Source organism: Haliotis rufescens, unplaced genomic scaffold, assembly GCF_023055435.1.
Source record: "Haliotis rufescens isolate VD_foot unplaced genomic scaffold, xgHalRufe1.0.p SCAF_5, whole genome shotgun sequence".
In the NCBI taxonomy this organism is placed as follows: Eukaryota; Metazoa; Mollusca; class Gastropoda; order Lepetellida; family Haliotidae; genus Haliotis; species Haliotis rufescens.
The window spans coordinates 3,740,740-3,758,197 of record NW_025964223.1 but is presented as its reverse complement, the minus strand read 5'-3'; the positions used below and the strand labels follow the sequence as shown (position 1 = coordinate 3,758,197).

General features: G+C 46.7%; 1 protein-coding gene across 2 annotated transcripts in view; it reads right to left on the bottom strand.

The window, feature by feature from the left end:
- LOC124133544 (lysine-specific histone demethylase 1A-like) overlaps nt 1–16,540 on the bottom strand; it is a 33,562-nt gene extending 17,022 nt beyond the window's left edge. The window contains exons 1-7 of one of the 2 annotated variants that reach the window (XM_046497976.2): nt 16,212–16,540; nt 12,206–12,380; nt 11,271–11,404; nt 10,802–10,880; nt 9,156–9,248; nt 8,053–8,159; nt 229–310 (exon numbers count right to left, since the gene is read on the bottom strand). In XM_046497976.2, coding sequence (XP_046353932.1) covers nt 229–310; nt 8,053–8,159; nt 9,156–9,248; nt 10,802–10,880; nt 11,271–11,404; nt 12,206–12,380; nt 16,212–16,427 — 886 coding nt within the window. In that variant the 5' untranslated portion in view covers nt 16,428–16,540. The remainder of the gene's footprint in view (nt 1–228; nt 311–8,052; nt 8,160–9,155; nt 9,249–10,801; nt 10,881–11,270; nt 11,405–12,205; nt 12,381–16,211) is intronic. The other variant, XM_046497977.2, reaches the window with a different exon arrangement.
- Between the last annotated feature and the right edge of the window lie 918 nt (nt 16,541–17,458).

The window sequence follows — 17,458 nt, the reverse complement described above, 5'->3', positions numbered from 1 at the left end:
CTTGTTTGCTGTTTAACGCCAACTCAGCAATCTTCCAGCCATATGATGACGGTATGTAAATAATCTAGTCGGGACCAGACAATCCAGTGATTAATATTATGAACATCGATCCACGCAATTGGGATCGATGACATGCATCAACCAAGTCAGCCCAACTTTATTGATAGCATCAGGATTACAGTATCAAATATATCAAAATGTTAGTAAATACACTTTGAAATTGCTCACCAAGCCCTGTGACCACCATTGCTCCAAGATCGGCTACATAGTTGTTTTTCCTGAACGTTGCCACTCTCCCTCCAACTCGATCCTGCAAGGTCCGATAAATCAATACCATCAATATGCACTTCACACAAGCCCTGGCGGATCTAGTGGGTGCATGCATATTGCCCAACTAGACACAAATTTACCTATCTCATGAATTGTCAATATCAGCCATTACTCAAAGTTTTGTTAATATATCAAAAGTGGATTGTCCTTACAGAAATAAATGCAAGATATTTTTATTATGATGAATGTGTGTATATATTCCAATGATGTTGATTGTTATCTGAATGTGTTCAAGTAAAAAGGTATATATTCGCCTCCACATGTATGTAAGTATACCACTCACTGGGGCTGTTACAATTCACTTGTGTATTCGGTGAATAAAACCGAATCCATTCATGAATTGAATTCGTTTTTCGTGCCCACTAGAATCGAATATTTATGAATATGCAGTCATGTGCATTTACATACCCTGTACCTAAAAATATCCATAAGAACTTATAATATGCATACATAGATTTCTACAAACACAACACTCATATATGACAAATAATTTATGTTGTTATTGTTTCACTGACTATAATAAATAATACATCAACTGCTGACTTGTTATTGTATTCATGAATAAATATTCATATGCGTTACCCTATATTCGTGATATGAATCGTATTCGCCTCATAGTGTATTCGTTGCAGCCCTACCACCGTGTATATTTGTAGAATTTTCCTATTCGGAATATTCTATAAGTAATACGTTACCACTGTTATACCGAGGCTGTTGTCTCCCACAACTGCTGCTATAGCGAAATCTACCACAGAGATCTCAATTACCTCATGCAGCACGTGCGTAGCCACCTAGCTGCCATGTGACACCCTTCACTCTTGTCTCTTGCGAGAGCAAGTGCTCGGGGGACGGACGGGCGGGCAGCAGCCCAGTGGTAACGTATTACTTATAGAATATTCCGAATAGGAAAATTCTACAAATTACATTAAGTAATACGTTACCACTGTTATACCGAGGCTGACTACCACAGTAGGCGGTGGGGAGCACCTACAACCCGAATCCTGACTGCTAGCGTTCCTTCCGACCAGCGGAAGTAAACACCAAGGCGGAAGCACTCGATGCGCATGCACCTAGCTAGGCGTTACCCTATAGGAATACCAAAGCACTGTCAAGCGCATACCGTAAGGCTCAATCGTCATTGCCAAAACGATTGGTGACTCCAAACGGCCCCACTGGATAGGTATTTCATCGCCGCAGCGGATGAGAACACAGTATCCGTGTGAGCTAAATCTTAGATCAGGTTAAACAGTCGAAAAGAGGGAAATTAATTTCATTCAGACCGTATATCCCAGAGCAAGCCTACTTAAAGTATGCATTAGGCGCGTGACCTAATTCCAGTATTTGTAAGCATGCATCACAAGGTTGGGATACACGACAGACAATTAAAGACATAATTGTCAAAATACAAATAAGGACTAAAGCACACAAAAAGCCGCCCTCACCTGTGGTGTGAGTGCGCTGGTTTGCGGGACCCAAACTCCTGTACCCACGGCAGTGGGAACATTTGAGTCGACCCAGATTGACCACCGTGCAAGGTCAGACGCCTGAGGAGTTCGGAATTGCGCTGGGCACACCCCTTAGGTGCCCGCTTGCGCCGCGATCCGCGGGCCAAGACGGTGCACACTCTCCACGACGGCATCAGCGACCTGTTTGAGGTAATGATTGGCAAAAACCGAGTCAGAACGCCAGTAACAACCTCGTAATATTCTGCGAACAGAGATATTCGAGTGTAGGGCAAATGTTGCCGCTAGCGCTCTGATCTCGTGCGGGTTTGACCCCGCTACCAGTAACCCCCGAGACCGGTACGCCAGATTGATGACAGAACGAAGCCACAACGCAATCGAGTTGCGAGTTATGTCAACCGTGCGATTAGGGTTACACGATATGAACAGACGGTCACGCCCTTGTCTACGTTCATTCGAAGCCTTAAGATAATACTTAAGGGCCCTAACCGGACACAGCGCTCTGTCCTCAGTATCAGCAGGATGTAAGATTTCTTTGAGTGATCTTACAGTGAATTCTCTCTCCGTTTGCCCGACTCTCTGATTCTTGGCGACGAAGCCCATGAGCAGGCCCAGGCGGACCGCTCCTTCGTCACCCCTATCGAATCGTACCTTGGCGACATCGAGTGCATGAATTTCGGATACACGTGCCGCCGTGGCAAAGGAGAGGAGAAATGCTGTTTTCCAAGTCACATGCCGGAACGAAGCACTATGTAAGGGTTCATACGGAGCTTCCGTAAGTGATTGCAACACTAGGGAAAGATCCCAGGCCGGTGCCCGAAGGCGGCCCTTCTTAAGATCGTGCTGTTTGAAACCCTTGATAATACCCCGTATCACCGGCTCTTTGGAGAGACTGGTACCCATAGCAACGTCCCGTACCGTAGCAACGGACGAGACATAGTTGGCAATGGAACCCCCGGAGAGTTTCCGGGTCTCTCGCAAGTGAGACATGAAACGAGCAATATCCTGCACAGATACCTTATCTGGCGAATGAATGTGATGTTTACAACACCACTTCGTGAAAATAACCCAACGTGCATTATACACCTTCTGGGTAGAATCACGATGCATACTAACGTATGCCCGAGACGCCCGGCGAGAAAAAACTTTACTCCTCAGACGCTCGGTGACAACATCCACGCGTGCAGATTGAACTGCCCTGCGTTTGGATGAAGCTGACGGGTGTGAGGGTGGATCAAGAGATCCGGTCTCACAGGCAGTGGAAGTGGCGACTGCGTGACCTGGGTCAGCAAGTCGGGGTACCACGATCTGTTCGGCCACATGGGCGCGATCAGTAACATTCGACAGCGAACTCCTCGGAGCCGGCTTAGAATGTGTGGTATCAACGCTGTCGGCGGGTAAGCATAAGCGACCAAGCCCGTCCAGTCTAACGCGAGAGCATCGTGATCGATGGCCCTCGGGTCAGGGACTGGTGATACAAACAACGGGAGTTGATTGTTGAACCGCGTTGCGAACAGGTCGACCATCGGACGACCCAAACGTTCGCACAGCCACTGAAACACTACTGGGTTCAGCATCCACTCTGTGGGGCTCGGATCCTGAGGCCTCGATAGAGCATCGGCCAGTACGTTCCGCACACCTGGGATGTGACGGGCGCGTATCTGGCACGGGACACTGTCCACCAGAGCGTAAAACTCGAACGTGAGATCGAGTAGCGAGTGACTGTGGGTTCCCCCCAGTTTGTTCACATAGGACACTACCGTCGTGTTGTCGGTCGCCAGCATGAGCCGGGCGTCGACGAGACGATGCTTCCAGTGATTGACTGCGTTGATCACTGCCTTGAACTCGAGACAAGTGATGTGAAGACCTAGTTCGTCTACGCACCACAGCCCCGAGCTCACCTCCCCCTTTAGATGGGCGCCCCAGCCCACTAGAGAGGCGTCTGTATACAGGGTCAACGTGGCCCTGTAGGGCCGCATTGAGAGTCCTGATAAGACAATGTAAGGGACCGTCCACCACTCCAGATGCGGTCGGAGCCGATCCGGGAGGGCGACGGTCGCACTGTTCACCTCCGTTGCTAACAACTGGATTAAAAACCGTTGCAGCGGGCGGAGTTGGAGACGACCCCGTGCGGTGCAGTCCTGGGCTGATACAAGTAGCCCTAACAGCTGTGACCAAAAGTGAACAGTCTGTTGCACCGCTAAGACTTTGGCAATCATCGCCTGAATTTTGTGCCACCGGTCTGGGGGGACAAAGAGGCGATGGGACACCGTGTTGAACCGACCTCCGATGAACAGCAAGTTCTGAGAAGGGGTTAACTCGCTCTTGGGGAGATTGATAATCCACCCAAATTGCTCCAAGAGCCGACGTGCGAAATCGAGATGGCGTGACAGGGTGTCCGTCATTCGATTTGCTACTAGCGAGTCGTCCAGGTACGCGAAGTACCGGACACCCCTCCTGTGGAGGAACCCCACTATGGGGGTGGTTAACCGGGTGAACAGCCAGGGAGCGGACGTGTGAATCATTCTGAGTTCGGCACTGTCCTACTTGGGAACGAGAAATATCCTGGAGTAAAACCCCGGTGTTATTTCTGGTAGAGCTAACTCCCGTACTGCCCCTTCTCCACCAACCTGCCGATGGCATCGGCGAGGATGGGAAGATCGGTTTCCGAATCGAAACCTGCCAACGGGGCAACGGTGAGCGGCGGATTCGCTTTGAGATCAAGCCGATAGCCGTACCGAATCGTGTTGACCACCCACGGGTCGTCGAACACTTGTTCCCAATTCTCCCAGTAAGTCTGGAGTCTGGCTCCCACTGGGGAAGGAGAGGGGGCCCTGACAGGTTGCGGCAGGCGCAACTGTCCAGGGCCAAGTGACTCGGGTTCGCCTAAGAGCCAACCGAAGTTGGCGCTGTCGGCATACGAACCCCTCCAATGAGAGTCACCTGGAGGGGCCCTTGCCGTCCGTCGACGACTTGGGCTTCCCCCAGTTCCCCGTCTTCCCGCGAAAGGGCAGCTGATTGCCCATACCGGAGCCCTCAGGGCGGGGCTACTTCCCAGAGGAAGAAGAACCCGACCCCTTAGACCTACATGCCGCAGCAGCCTGGGGCGCGCTCCGGTTAGGAGCGGCACCCAGGCGCCTATGCAGGGACCCAACAAGAGCAAGTGTGTGCCGAGAGTCCTCGGCAACGTACTCCAGGGAAGCATTTAAACTGAGCAGGCAGTTGTAAATGCGCTGGTCACGGTCCGTGGGAGAACCTTCGACCAGACGGGCCGCTGCAGCCAAGTAAGTGTCTCCGTGAGACATGGAGTGCCGAGCGAGGGCGTCCAGCTGGTGCAAGGTAGCTTGCGTTACCGTAGCAGCCGGTGGGGCACGGACACCCAACCGCTCAACATGGGCCTCTGCGGTAGGACCAGCCTCGGGAAAGGCAAGGTCATGTACCGGGAATAAACCCTTTCTCCACGACGTCGGAGGCAACGGGAGACCCCGACCGGAGGCCGCCGCGAAGGCGTTCTCCAAGGAAGGCTTGAAACCGCGCAGCAAGGTCGATGCGGGGAAAGCCGTGTCGGAAGACTCATCGTATACCTCGGAGGAACCCACAGTCGTGGATTCCCCGCGGTACCGGCCGGGGCATGTCCTCAAAGAGGTCATAAACCATGGCCACGCGGTCCTAAACCGATAGCGGGAGCAACGGTTCGGGGGAAGGACCGGTGACCACGGGAGCCGCCGCCGTACCGGTGGACCCCGCGGCCACCGAAGTGGCCGGGGACGGAACAGCCAGCGGCCTATCCTGAGATTAGGCCGCCAGCTTGGAGTCCACAAGTTATGCAAGTAATGCAGCGACGGAATCCCCGGACAGCACACAGGCCGCCAAGAGATCCGCCGCTTTACCGGTGGACCCCGCGTCCGACCCCGCGGCCACCGAAGAGGCCGGGGACGGAACAGCCAGCGGCCTATCTTGCGATAAGGCCGCCAGCTTGGAGTCCACAAGTTTCGACAACAATGCGGCGACGGAATCCCCAGACAGCCCTAGGGCCGCAAGGGGATCAGCCGCAGCCGAGGAGGTGGTACCCGCACGGGGACCCCGACCGGACGAACCGGCCACCACAGGGGTGGAGACGGACTGTACGTACAGCCGGTACCGCTCAAACACCGCAGGCCCCAGACCTTCGCACAGGATGCACCGGGTGTCCCCGCAAGGAACCCTGCACCGGGGGCAACGATCGTGGGGATCCCAGGACGACAAAAACTTTCTGCACACCCCACAACTCCGAGGAGCAGGGGTAGAGGGGGTGGTTACTGGGGACATATCCATGTCAGACATTGATTGTTTGCTATAAACAAAGAACAAAACATGGTTACAACGCACGCACCACAATGATTCACAAACGAACATTTTCACAAGAAAATAAACGAGCAATGTGAACATATAACATACACATATAACTTTTATTAAAGAAATAAGTTATGTTAACCCCCAAAACATACAAGAACAGGGGAAACGTAAAACACAACGTGCATACGCGAACTCCGCAAGTATATAGAAAAAAGGGCGGGAAAATTATAACCAAGCGTAGCTACCGCAACGACCCATAAAAGCACAGTTTATTAGAGAATAAACTATAATAAATATCACCAAATCTTCAAGGAACGCTTCAGCAGGAGAAAACACGTCTTGCTAAGCAGACGAAGGAGACAAGAGTGAAGGGTGTCACATGGCAGCTAGGTGGCTACGCACGTGCTGCATGAGGTAATTGAGATCTCTGTGGTAGATTTCGCTATAGCAGCAGTTGTGGGAGACAACAGCCTCGGTATAACAGTGGTAACGTATTACTTAATGTAATATTATTAGTATTTGATCAACTGTAAAATGTATGTTCTCTAAATCACTGAGTGATTTATGAGAAATAAACATTGTTCTGTTCTGTTCTTTGAGTGTGCTGGATGTGCCCGCTGGATGTGCCCGCTGGATGTGCATGCTGGGTGTGCCCGCTGGATGTGCCCCCTGGACGTGCTCCCTGGGTGTGCCGCCTGCATGTGCATGCTTGATGTGCCCACTAGGTGTGCCCCCTGCATGTGCCCGCTGGGTGTGCCCCCTGCATGTGCATGCTTGATGTGCCCACTAGATGTGCCCCCTGCATGTGCCCGCTAGGTGTGCCCCCTGCATGTGCCCGCTGGGTGTGCCCCCTGCATGTGCATGTGCCCCCTGCATGTGCATGCTTGATGTGCCCACTAGGTGTGCCCCCTGCATGTGCCCCCTGCATGTGCCCGCTGGGTGTGCCCCCTGCATGTGCATGTGCCCCCTGCATGTGCATGCTTGTTGTGCCCACTAGGTGTGCCCCCTGCATGTGCCCGCTGGGTGTGCCCCCTGCATGTGCATGCTTGATGTGCCCACTAGGTGTGCCCCCTGCATGTGCCCACTAGGTGTGCCCCCTGCATGTGCACGCTGGGTGTGCCCCCTGCATGTGCATGTGCCCCCTGCATGTGCATGCTTGATGTGCCCACTAGGTGTGCCCCCTGCATGTGCCCGCTGCATGTGCCCGTGGATGTGCCCCCTGCATGTGCATGCTTGATGTGCCCACTAGGTGTGCCCCCTGCATGTGCATGTGCCCCTGGATGTGCCCCCTGCATGTGCATGCTTGGTGTGCCCCCTGCATGTGCCCGCTGGGTGTGCCCCCTGCATGTGCCTGCTGGACATGCCCCCTGGACGTGTATGCTGGATGTGCCCCCTGCATGTGCCCGCTAGATGTGCCTGCTGGACGTGCCCCCTGGACGTGTATGCTGGACGTGCCCCCTGGACGTGTATGCTGGATGTGCCCCCTGGACGTGTATGCTGGATGTGCCCCCTGCATGTGCCTGCATGTTTAAGCCTGTAAAATCGGAATAACCAACCCCAAAAATAGTATAGAGACTGTTTACACTGTTTACATGGTCAGGCCTCAAAGTTCTAACCAAAAGTTCAAACATCTTTGTTAGAAGTTGGAATACTAAGTAGGGATAAGATAAATGGATGAACAACTTCTTGATTACAATAACGTTTTGCTGTAGGGTCTAACACCATTATCAAGCAAGTGATCACCCAAAATTCAGTTGTTTTTCTTTAAAAAAATCAGAAATCTTGTCCCAGGGAAGAAATTGTGTAGACTAAACTTTTCCCAGGAAAGAACTGGGGTTGTTTCAGCCTGTTACACTGGAATCACCACCAAATAAAATAGCACAGCGACTGTTATTAATGTTTCCATTAAGTCAAACAGACTTACCCTTGCTTCAATGATGACAACATCCATCCCAAAAGACAGGAGTTGTCTGGCAGCTCCCAGCCCTGCGATGCCTGCTCCGATCACCACCACTCGACCGTGCTTCTTGGCTGAAATAGATTGTTTCCCTCAGATTCTTACACAATAAGACACAGCAATACTTGGTGAGTTACAGTCATCCGCAATACCGGTATTTTTTGTATGCTGGAACAAGAGTGAGCAAGTATGGCTTTACGTCGTTTTTAGCAATATTCAAGCAATATCATGGCGAGGGACACTAGAAATGGGCTTCACACATTGTACCCATGTCGGGAATCGAACACAGGTCTTCGGCGTGATGAGCGAACGATTTAACCACTAGGCTACCCGACCGCCCCTTGCTGGAACAAGAAGCTAATTAGGTCAAGTGCAGAATGTGTCTCATCCTCGAGAATCAACGTATCCTTTCTCTTCTATATCATTTTATTATGATAAATACTCCGGACCCATTCACCACCATCACTTCAGTAGAGAGAACAGATGCTGCAAAATGGCTGACAATGTAAGTGTTGTTCTTCATGATTGCAAAAAGCAGTATTGTCACTTTCCTGATCTGGTAAGCTGCTCTGATTGGTCGGATGAAAGGTCGGTCTGACGTGACCCGTAATGGGATGTCCTCAGATCTTTTTTTTCTCAAATCAGCGGCAGCGAGAACTAAGATCTGATTTTAATGAGATTGGGATTTGCTTGACAATGTTGACCAATGTGGGAATGAAAGCCAAGTGAACATGACAAGCTAGCACTGTAACCGACCTGTGAAGATCAGGGGTAGAGTACGTCTTCAGCAACCAATGCTTGCCATAAGAGGCAACTGCTTGTCATAAGATGTAACCAACAGAATCGAGTGGTCAGTCTTGCAGACTTGGTTGATGCATGTCATAGTATCCCAATTGCGTAGATCGATGTTCATGATATCAATCACTGGACTGTCTGGTCCAGACTCAATTATTTACAGACCGCCGTCACATTGCTGGAATATTGCTGAGTGCGGTGTTAAACAACGAACGAACAACCAAAAACAACAGACACTGAAACTAGGGTACCAAAAACTGGTTCGTCCTTCTCACCTGGTAGTGGCTTCAGCCTCTTGAAGACGCCAAAGTTGATGAGTCCATATCTCTCCAGGAAGGAGTGGACTCGCATCACAAGAGGCCCATCACCTGGGAAAAAGACATTCATTGAGTGAGATAGTTGGGGTTTAATGCTGCTCTGAACAGTACGTCAGTTGTATCAAGGCATGTCAGCTTCTTGCAGAGGTTTACCACTTGAAGAGTGAGTGAGTCGGGCTTATCACCGCTTTTAACATAATTCCAGTTATATCACGGTGTGCCAGCTTAATGTGGGAGGAAAGCCCGAAGTTATGCAGGTCTGAACCGTTTACCACTTCGGTGAAACCCACGAGCACAGATATGGTGCTGACAAACCATAGAAACATAATCAGGGCGAACTGGGATTTGAAACCACAATCATAGGTTTCTGGCGTGCCCAAGGGATGCAATTCTGCACAGTGAATCGCAGCACCTTAAGACGACCCATGCCCCCACCACTTGATGAAAAGCACAAGCAAGAGTGTGGTGCTGATAATAGATCCTGGAAGCACATCCTGGTAGGACCATGGGAGGCAACTCCACAAAACAAATTGAGAACCTTTGACAATCTGTGGCCCACAATATATCAAGGACAACTGTGTAACATTTGTGACTGACATACACTTGTCCAGCTACGTCATTATCACTGACTATGGGTTCAGTAGGTTCATGAGGGAAACATGAAAATAATATTTTAAATTAAAAAAATAACAATTGCACCAAATGTGATCCCTGAGTGACAGTTTTGTTTAATGCTGCAGTGAAATAATCCAGACATACTACCCGGGTTCCGGGTTGCCTATTACCCGACCTTACCCAGATATCTGCTGTCTCAAGAATTGGCTACAAAATGTCTGATTCAGAATTGTTTTACAGGAGCCCTGGCAAAAACTACTTAGACACACGTATAAAACGATCTGATTATGCATACACTGAGGTTGACGAAAGCTTTATCTATACCCAAAGATATAAAAGTCAGAAGGAATGCGTGCATCAGCAGATCAAAATGAAAACATTTAGTGGCTTGTAATGTGACCATAGAGTTGTTTTTGTCATAAAACAATATATCCAAGGATGAGAATGTTTATTTTCCTTTTCAGCTGAAACTGGTCTGCTTAGTACCTGTGGGTACCCGGGTCCTACTCAGGACCAACCCGAACTGAGTTACCCGTCCCAGCCCTACCATCAAGGCGCGATGACACGCAATCAGCTAATCAGAACCAGACAACAAAATCAAATTGAATCAATTCTCCCAACAAAGCATACCATATTTATTTTATTAAATGCCCAGACGTATATTTTGGCAGACACTCTTTTAACCAAGTGTTAATTGCAAAAGAAATGGTGAGATTTCAGACCATAAAAAAAACAGCGTTAAATCGAATCAAGGCCAGTGTTTAATCAAGACCCCGGCCCCGTTCCACAAAGCAATTGTAGCGCAATGACAGTCGTAAGTCTATGTTAAAGTATGGGAGTTACAATAACCTTAGCACTACGATAGATTTGCGGAACGGACCCCCGACTTCTAATCCAGAATATGTGTTGCATCAACATGATCAATAGGAACCAATTCTAGCCAGGAATCACCAGGGAAATTATGAGGATATTGAATTAAAAAGACTCACTGTTGTATGGGGCTTCAATCTGTGGGAGACCTCCCTCGAACGTCAGCTGCTGTTTGGGGTTGTCAAGCCAGAGTTGAAGCTGCGAGTGCAAGGATTGTAGAAAACTGACCATAAATGGCAGACAAAAGCTGTTCCTGATAGGGACTTCAGCCCAGGTCATCTACCTCAAATTGTCATGTGTTTGATGCCAGTTTGTATGTCGCTTAGGTTTGCAACAAAAGATGAAACTATCGATGCATTGGAACTGTCCATGGCCATGACAATATAACCTTGACACATGTTCCATAGTATCCAGAGATATCAGTAAATTAAAACTATTATTTGTGTGTTTATAATCTCCTAGGACTGGTATTTTTTCAGGTGGGTGGATATAAAAAAGGTTTTAATATTATTTTTGATTGGGGTGATATGGAGAACTGGAAGAGCAAAGACCCTTAAAATGACGTTGTCCACTGTCAGTCCAACTCACCAGCCTGTTTCTGATGTAGAGGAAGACCTTCTGGGCCTGAGGAGGTCCCTGTAGGATGTCGGGGAAACATGCTGCCTCCTGGGATGTCATCTTGTCAAAGGGGAGACGACTCTGGAATGCTGCACCCTCCAAACCTGCTCAGTGAAAGAAAACATTCGAGTGAGTGAGTATGGTTTTACGCCGCTTTTAGCAATATTCCAGCAATATCACGGCGGGGAACACCAGTAATGGGCTTCACACATTGTACCCATGTCGAGAATCGAACCCGGGTCTTCGGCGTAACAAGCGAACGCTTTAACCACTAGGCTACCCAACTGCCCCAGAAAACATCAGAACATGTGAACCCTGACAAAAAGTTGATTGATGTTAACATAATAGTTTATGTTTTTGTGAGAGATTTTTTATCATCACAGCAAAACAACAATGGGACGTTGCTTTGCAAGAACATATTTACAGATCTGTTGACTCTTTAATACATGAAATGTGAAGAAAAAGAAAAACTGAAAAGAGGTATCTTATTCTGAAGGCTTCAAACTTACATATTTAACAGAATATCAAATTTCCATAGCATGTTCAATCTGCATATACCAATACAGAATTGACACAAATCTTGAGGCATGATAGTAAATCTGTGTCACTTTTAGTGTGGGGCAGTACCGAAGTCCTAGAAACTCTCTGGATCCAAGCTGCCGAAACCCGGTCACCCATCCAAGGACTCTCCGCGACCGACATTGCTTCACTGCACCTGATTTGTGACCTGTGCTCTGTGCACGCGACCATGTGCCACCACAAGAATCAATACATAGGTAGACGTAGTGTGTATAAAATTTGTGAATCGTGACACCCCAAACTGAAACGCCCTTTTTTTACGCTGGTGTTCTCCTTCAACCCATGCCATGATGGGTACCTCGATATGGTCACTGTTCAGCACTTACCTGTGGGGTCATCGGCATGGTCACTGTCATCCACAATAGGCTCGGGTTCTTCCTTTGGGATCAGTTTCTTCTCCTCCACTCTCTCCTTCTCCTTCACCTCCTTCTTCTCCTCCTCCGAACCCTCCTCTTCCTCCGACACCTGACCTTGTGCGTCCTCCATTTCCTTGTATTCAATCTGACAGGAAAAAAGACTGGCTTAGAACATTCAACCTGTAGGACAGGGTAAAGCCTGGCTCAGAACATAGACACGAACCATCAACCTCTAGGACACCAAGCATGCCAAATCCTGGGCTAGAACAGACACCAACACTCCCAACTCAAAGACACTCAAAACAGGCCCGAAATAACATCATCCCAAAGTGTTAGTAGAACTCAAGATAAAAAAGTGTTAAAAAAGGTTTTGAAAATACATCCTGAGTCGTGAGTAGTAACTTAAACATGCTTCACAGGTTAGTTTCTGTCAGCATTATCACTGTCGAAATACTTGTATCATGTGTGGCCTCACCATTTTACAGTCTTTCCGTAGATGAGCCTGGCCTAAATTATGACAAGCAGGCTTATGAAAAATAATTAACAATGATCAAAATGTCCTGCTTCATCATGTTGGTGTTTCCTTGAATGACAAGTCAAAGTGTTACCATGGTTACAGACTGTTTAACTTTCCTTCTCGTATTGATCTACTTTCATCTTCCTATAAAATATCCATAGTATTGTTGTAATTTGGCTCAATATGATAACAGGAAGGAATAACTTTCAAACAGGTCTATTTTAAACCACACTGAAATTCTTGGTCATGTCGGCTGTCAAACATATCAAGCTGCCTATCTTGTCAATGTCACTTAGCTTGGCAATGTTGTTTTGGTTTTTGGTTTGTTGTTTAACGCCGCACTCAGCAATATTCCAGTTATATGATGGCGGTCTGTAGATAATCGAGTCTGGACCAGACAATCAAGTGATTAATATCATGAGCATCGATCAACGCAATTGGATATATCTGCCCCCTTCACTACACCCCCCTACCCCACCCCCTTCCTTGAGTACTGAGTACTCGATGAAAGACAAGGAATGTTTTGTTTTTGCTTTGACAAGCCAAGGGTAATTCACACACAGGGCAAACTGGCCAAACATTCGGGCATGCATAATATTGTTTCGCTATTTTGTCCTAGATTTTAATCTACCGGTATACAAAGAGCCTCTCCTAATTTCATAGAGATACATGCAGAAATAGCTTGAGTAATGGCCCCAAATCACATTTTCAATATGGCTGCCATGGAAGCCATGTTTAGACTTGGAGCAGAAGCAGGGATCACTCATACAATCAGCTCCCAAGGCATTGTCGTTTCAGGGAGACGTCTAAAATGCAAATGCTAACGACAGAAGGACGCCAATATGCCACGACATAAGCTCACTTGACTTTCAGTCAGGTGAGTGAAATATTCATCCTAGTTCATGCTGATCAGAACAATACCATATTCTCACAGTTTTTATGTCACAAGTACCCAAGAACATTTCACAGGAAAGATAACTACACACACAACATGAACAAGAGCATCATCCCGAGGCAAGGGCGTTAACCGACTATAAAAGTCCAGTTTCCACCTTTGCCGAACTAGGCTGGGATTCTGGAGTTACATTTTGGCTGGACTAATGAGTCTATGCATAGTCCAATCAAAAATGTGTAACGAACTAGACATCCGGTTAGTAAACAACATGGATTTCAATGTGCAGATTTGGGTCGACTGTTTGAAAATGTTTTCATGTTTTTAATCAAGCTCATGTGATTTGATGCACTTCGTGGGGTAAGACTCATTTTATTACAATATGTATCTTGATTTTCGATCAGATCGTATTGACCGGGCGCTGCCGTTTTGTTTGAAGCAAATACATGTGATATGAGAGAAATAATCTGATTTGTCAGTAGGAAGGACATAAAATGGACATAACTCATAATAGCCACTGGTGGTGCTACGATCAGGGCCGCAAATTCCAGCCCAGTTCGGCAAGGTTGGAAACTGGACTTTTATAGTCAGTTAACACCCTTGCCTAGGGAAGATGGAACGAGTGATGCTTGCCAGTACTTGAAAAACAGAAGTAGTCCCATCACTACCATTTCCCCGAAGCCTGTAAAAATATTGATGTACTTCCAGTCCATAAACATTACTTCTAGATTTTGACCTTAATCAAGACTACTTCTTTACACCCAACAATTATCCAAGTCACAGGACTGTCCAAGTTTTGTTTGTTTGTTGTTTAACTAAGCAATATTCCAGCATATGATGGCACTCTGTAAATAATAGAGTCCCGACCAGACATTCCAGTGATTGACAATGACATCATGAGCATTGATCCTCACAGTTGGGATACAATGACATGCATCAACCAAGTCAGTGGGCCTGACCACCCGATCCCGTTAGTTGCCTCTTACAACAAGCATAGCCGCCTTTAATAGCAAGCATGGGTTATTGAAGACCTATTCTAACCCAGATATTCACGGGAGGACTGTCCAAGTAAAACAGTAACTGGCAATGAATGAGGCAACCATGTTTTGCAATATCCTTAAATATGACCTTGACCTTCGACAAAATCTTCAATAGTGAAAGTAACTGTGACTATATATACAATTATGTGTATAATATTCTTTGGAGACTAAAAGTGTTCTGGTGTTGAATTATGCTGAAGATAGACCCTATAGGCACAAGTCAGAACATACGATTTCTAAATAAAATTTAAAAATTCTGCCTTGCAATTTTGGTGTACTTTACACAAGTACTGGTGAAATGTCTGACTATTTTCATTACCTGTTTGCAAAAAAATAATTTGAGGTGGGACCATATTGAACTTTAACAATGCTCTTTAAAAAGCATATCTTGACAAACGTGTAGTCAGAAGATTGATCAAGGGAAGTAACCCATGCCAGAAAAATTTCAGACACATTTTCTCTGTTAAATTAAATAAACTCCAAAAGTGCAAAAATGGAAAGTGTTTTGCAATCATCTATAATGTTATTTCTTGTGTTAAAACTTCTCCCATTTCAAAAATGGATTGTACCTCGAAGCTTGAATATGACAGCCCGTGACCTGACTCATTAGCAAGGTAATGATTTCATTGGTTTATCTGGATCATCTGTAGGGCTGGGACGAGGACAAATTTACTACCAGGTACCCGACACCCTATTACCTGGGCAGCACTATAGGTCTCAAGAGTTGGGAACAAAATGTCTGAATGGGAATTGTTTTACCGTAGCCCTGGCATAAGCTATTTAGAGACACGTAGAAAACAATCTGATCATGCATACACTGAAGTTGATAGATGCTTTATCCTTACTAGAACATATAAAAGTCAGAGCAAATGCTTGCATAGTCAGAAAGAAATGTGAAAATTAGCTATACTTGTAGAGTATTGTTGTTAATGTCATTAAACAGAATTTGATGTGACTTGTCAGGTAGTTGTGCGGGTACCTGGGTCCTACTCAGGACCCACCCGTCCCGAGTTCCCCATCCTCATCCTAATCCTCTGATGTCATACAGCAATGAATTGTAAACTAAACTTGCTGAAAACAAAACTTTGCGGTATTTTGTAGATATAGAAGGTGTTACATGATGATTATGTTCAATGCCTATGGCAAATCGTAATGAGTGTTGGGGTCAATATGACAAACGACTAGTAATTTTATTGGTATTGCTTCTGGACCTGGTTACGAATTCGCCTAAAGCCGGTATAGGGCTAAATGAATGTCAGGGGTACTTTACTTTTATATCAGAATTGAACAAACTTTTTCAAGGCTGGGTATAGGTTGAATCAGATATGTGCACTCTAAAACTAAACACCACATACATGTGCTACGACAAGGCTGAGAATGTGACACAAACTGTGAAAATGACAAGTGATCGAAAACAGAACAACATGTGTCAAGACGAGAACTAGCAAGCAAACCACCGAAGCTCTGCATTCCAAACTCATGCCACAAACACGGACGTGGACACTTATAATTTAAAATAATATTCACAGTCGATGACGCGCTTTGTTGTGGGTGGGATGCTCCATCTGTACCGGCGGCAACTACCTTTGGTCGTTTTCTTCTACTGGTTCTTCTGTCGGCAGCCTCATTGTCTTCTACTACAACCGGCGATCCTTGTCGTTTCCGATCGTCACCGTTTGATTCGCTGTCTTTGCGATCTTTCAAACCAGCTAGCAGAGCTTTTCCAGTTGTGGAAGTCGACATATCGACTTAGGTACAACTTGCAAGCGGTAAATGATACCTTAATAACATCAAATAGGCCTGTATCCGAGATGTTTTGGTAAAACGGTGCTTCGCTTTGTGTTTATGAAGCGCCCTCTATACCGCCAGAGTTGCCTCCCCTACTGCCGCCAAAAGGTTTTTGTTTGCCGTTCATTGCTGTCTACGTGCAAAATGTCATGTGTTGAGGAAAAAACTAACACTACATTTGAGTCAGTGCTGAAACCACACCATTCGTTGCGTTATGAAGTGTTGCAAAATTCACCCGGCCAACAAATTGCATGAATATCGTAATTGCTGAACATGGATATATTTAGAAATTATCTTTAATTCTTAAAAAGCTGATTCCAAATAATTTCTGGCATTATCTGCATTTATTGGCAAGGATTTTAGTGATCCGCTTTGCAGTATGTGTGTGACGGGAGTCTTCAGGCATGTGTACAATATCGAATCTGGGCCAGACAAACCAGGGGTTGATAACGCGAGCAGCGGACTGGGGGTGCGATGAATTTCAATCAGAGAAAAGATCGGTATATGGTCTCTGCACCAATCAACCAATTTAATGAGCTTGATCTCCCGATCCATTTGGGACCTATTTAAACCCGGAATTCAACCGGTGTGTATGGGCATCGGCTCATGAACCGTACTTACTTATAAACCACACAAACAATGAAATATGATACGTATGACCCAGGTTTGTGCGGGAATATCGGGCTTTAAACAGAAGCATCATCACAATATATATACGTGTCTGCACACCACAATTTGTTTGTTGTTTAACGCCGCACTTAGCAATATTCCAGCTAAATGACAACGGTCTGTAAATAATAGAGTCTGGACCAGACAATCCAGTGATTGACATCATGAGCATCGATCCACGCAATTGGGATACGATGACAGGCATTACAAAGGTCAGCGAGCCTGACCACCCGATTTCGTTAGTTGCCTCTTACGACACGCATAGTCGCCTTTTACGGCAAGCATGGGTTGCTGAAGACCAAAGCGATCTTAGCGCT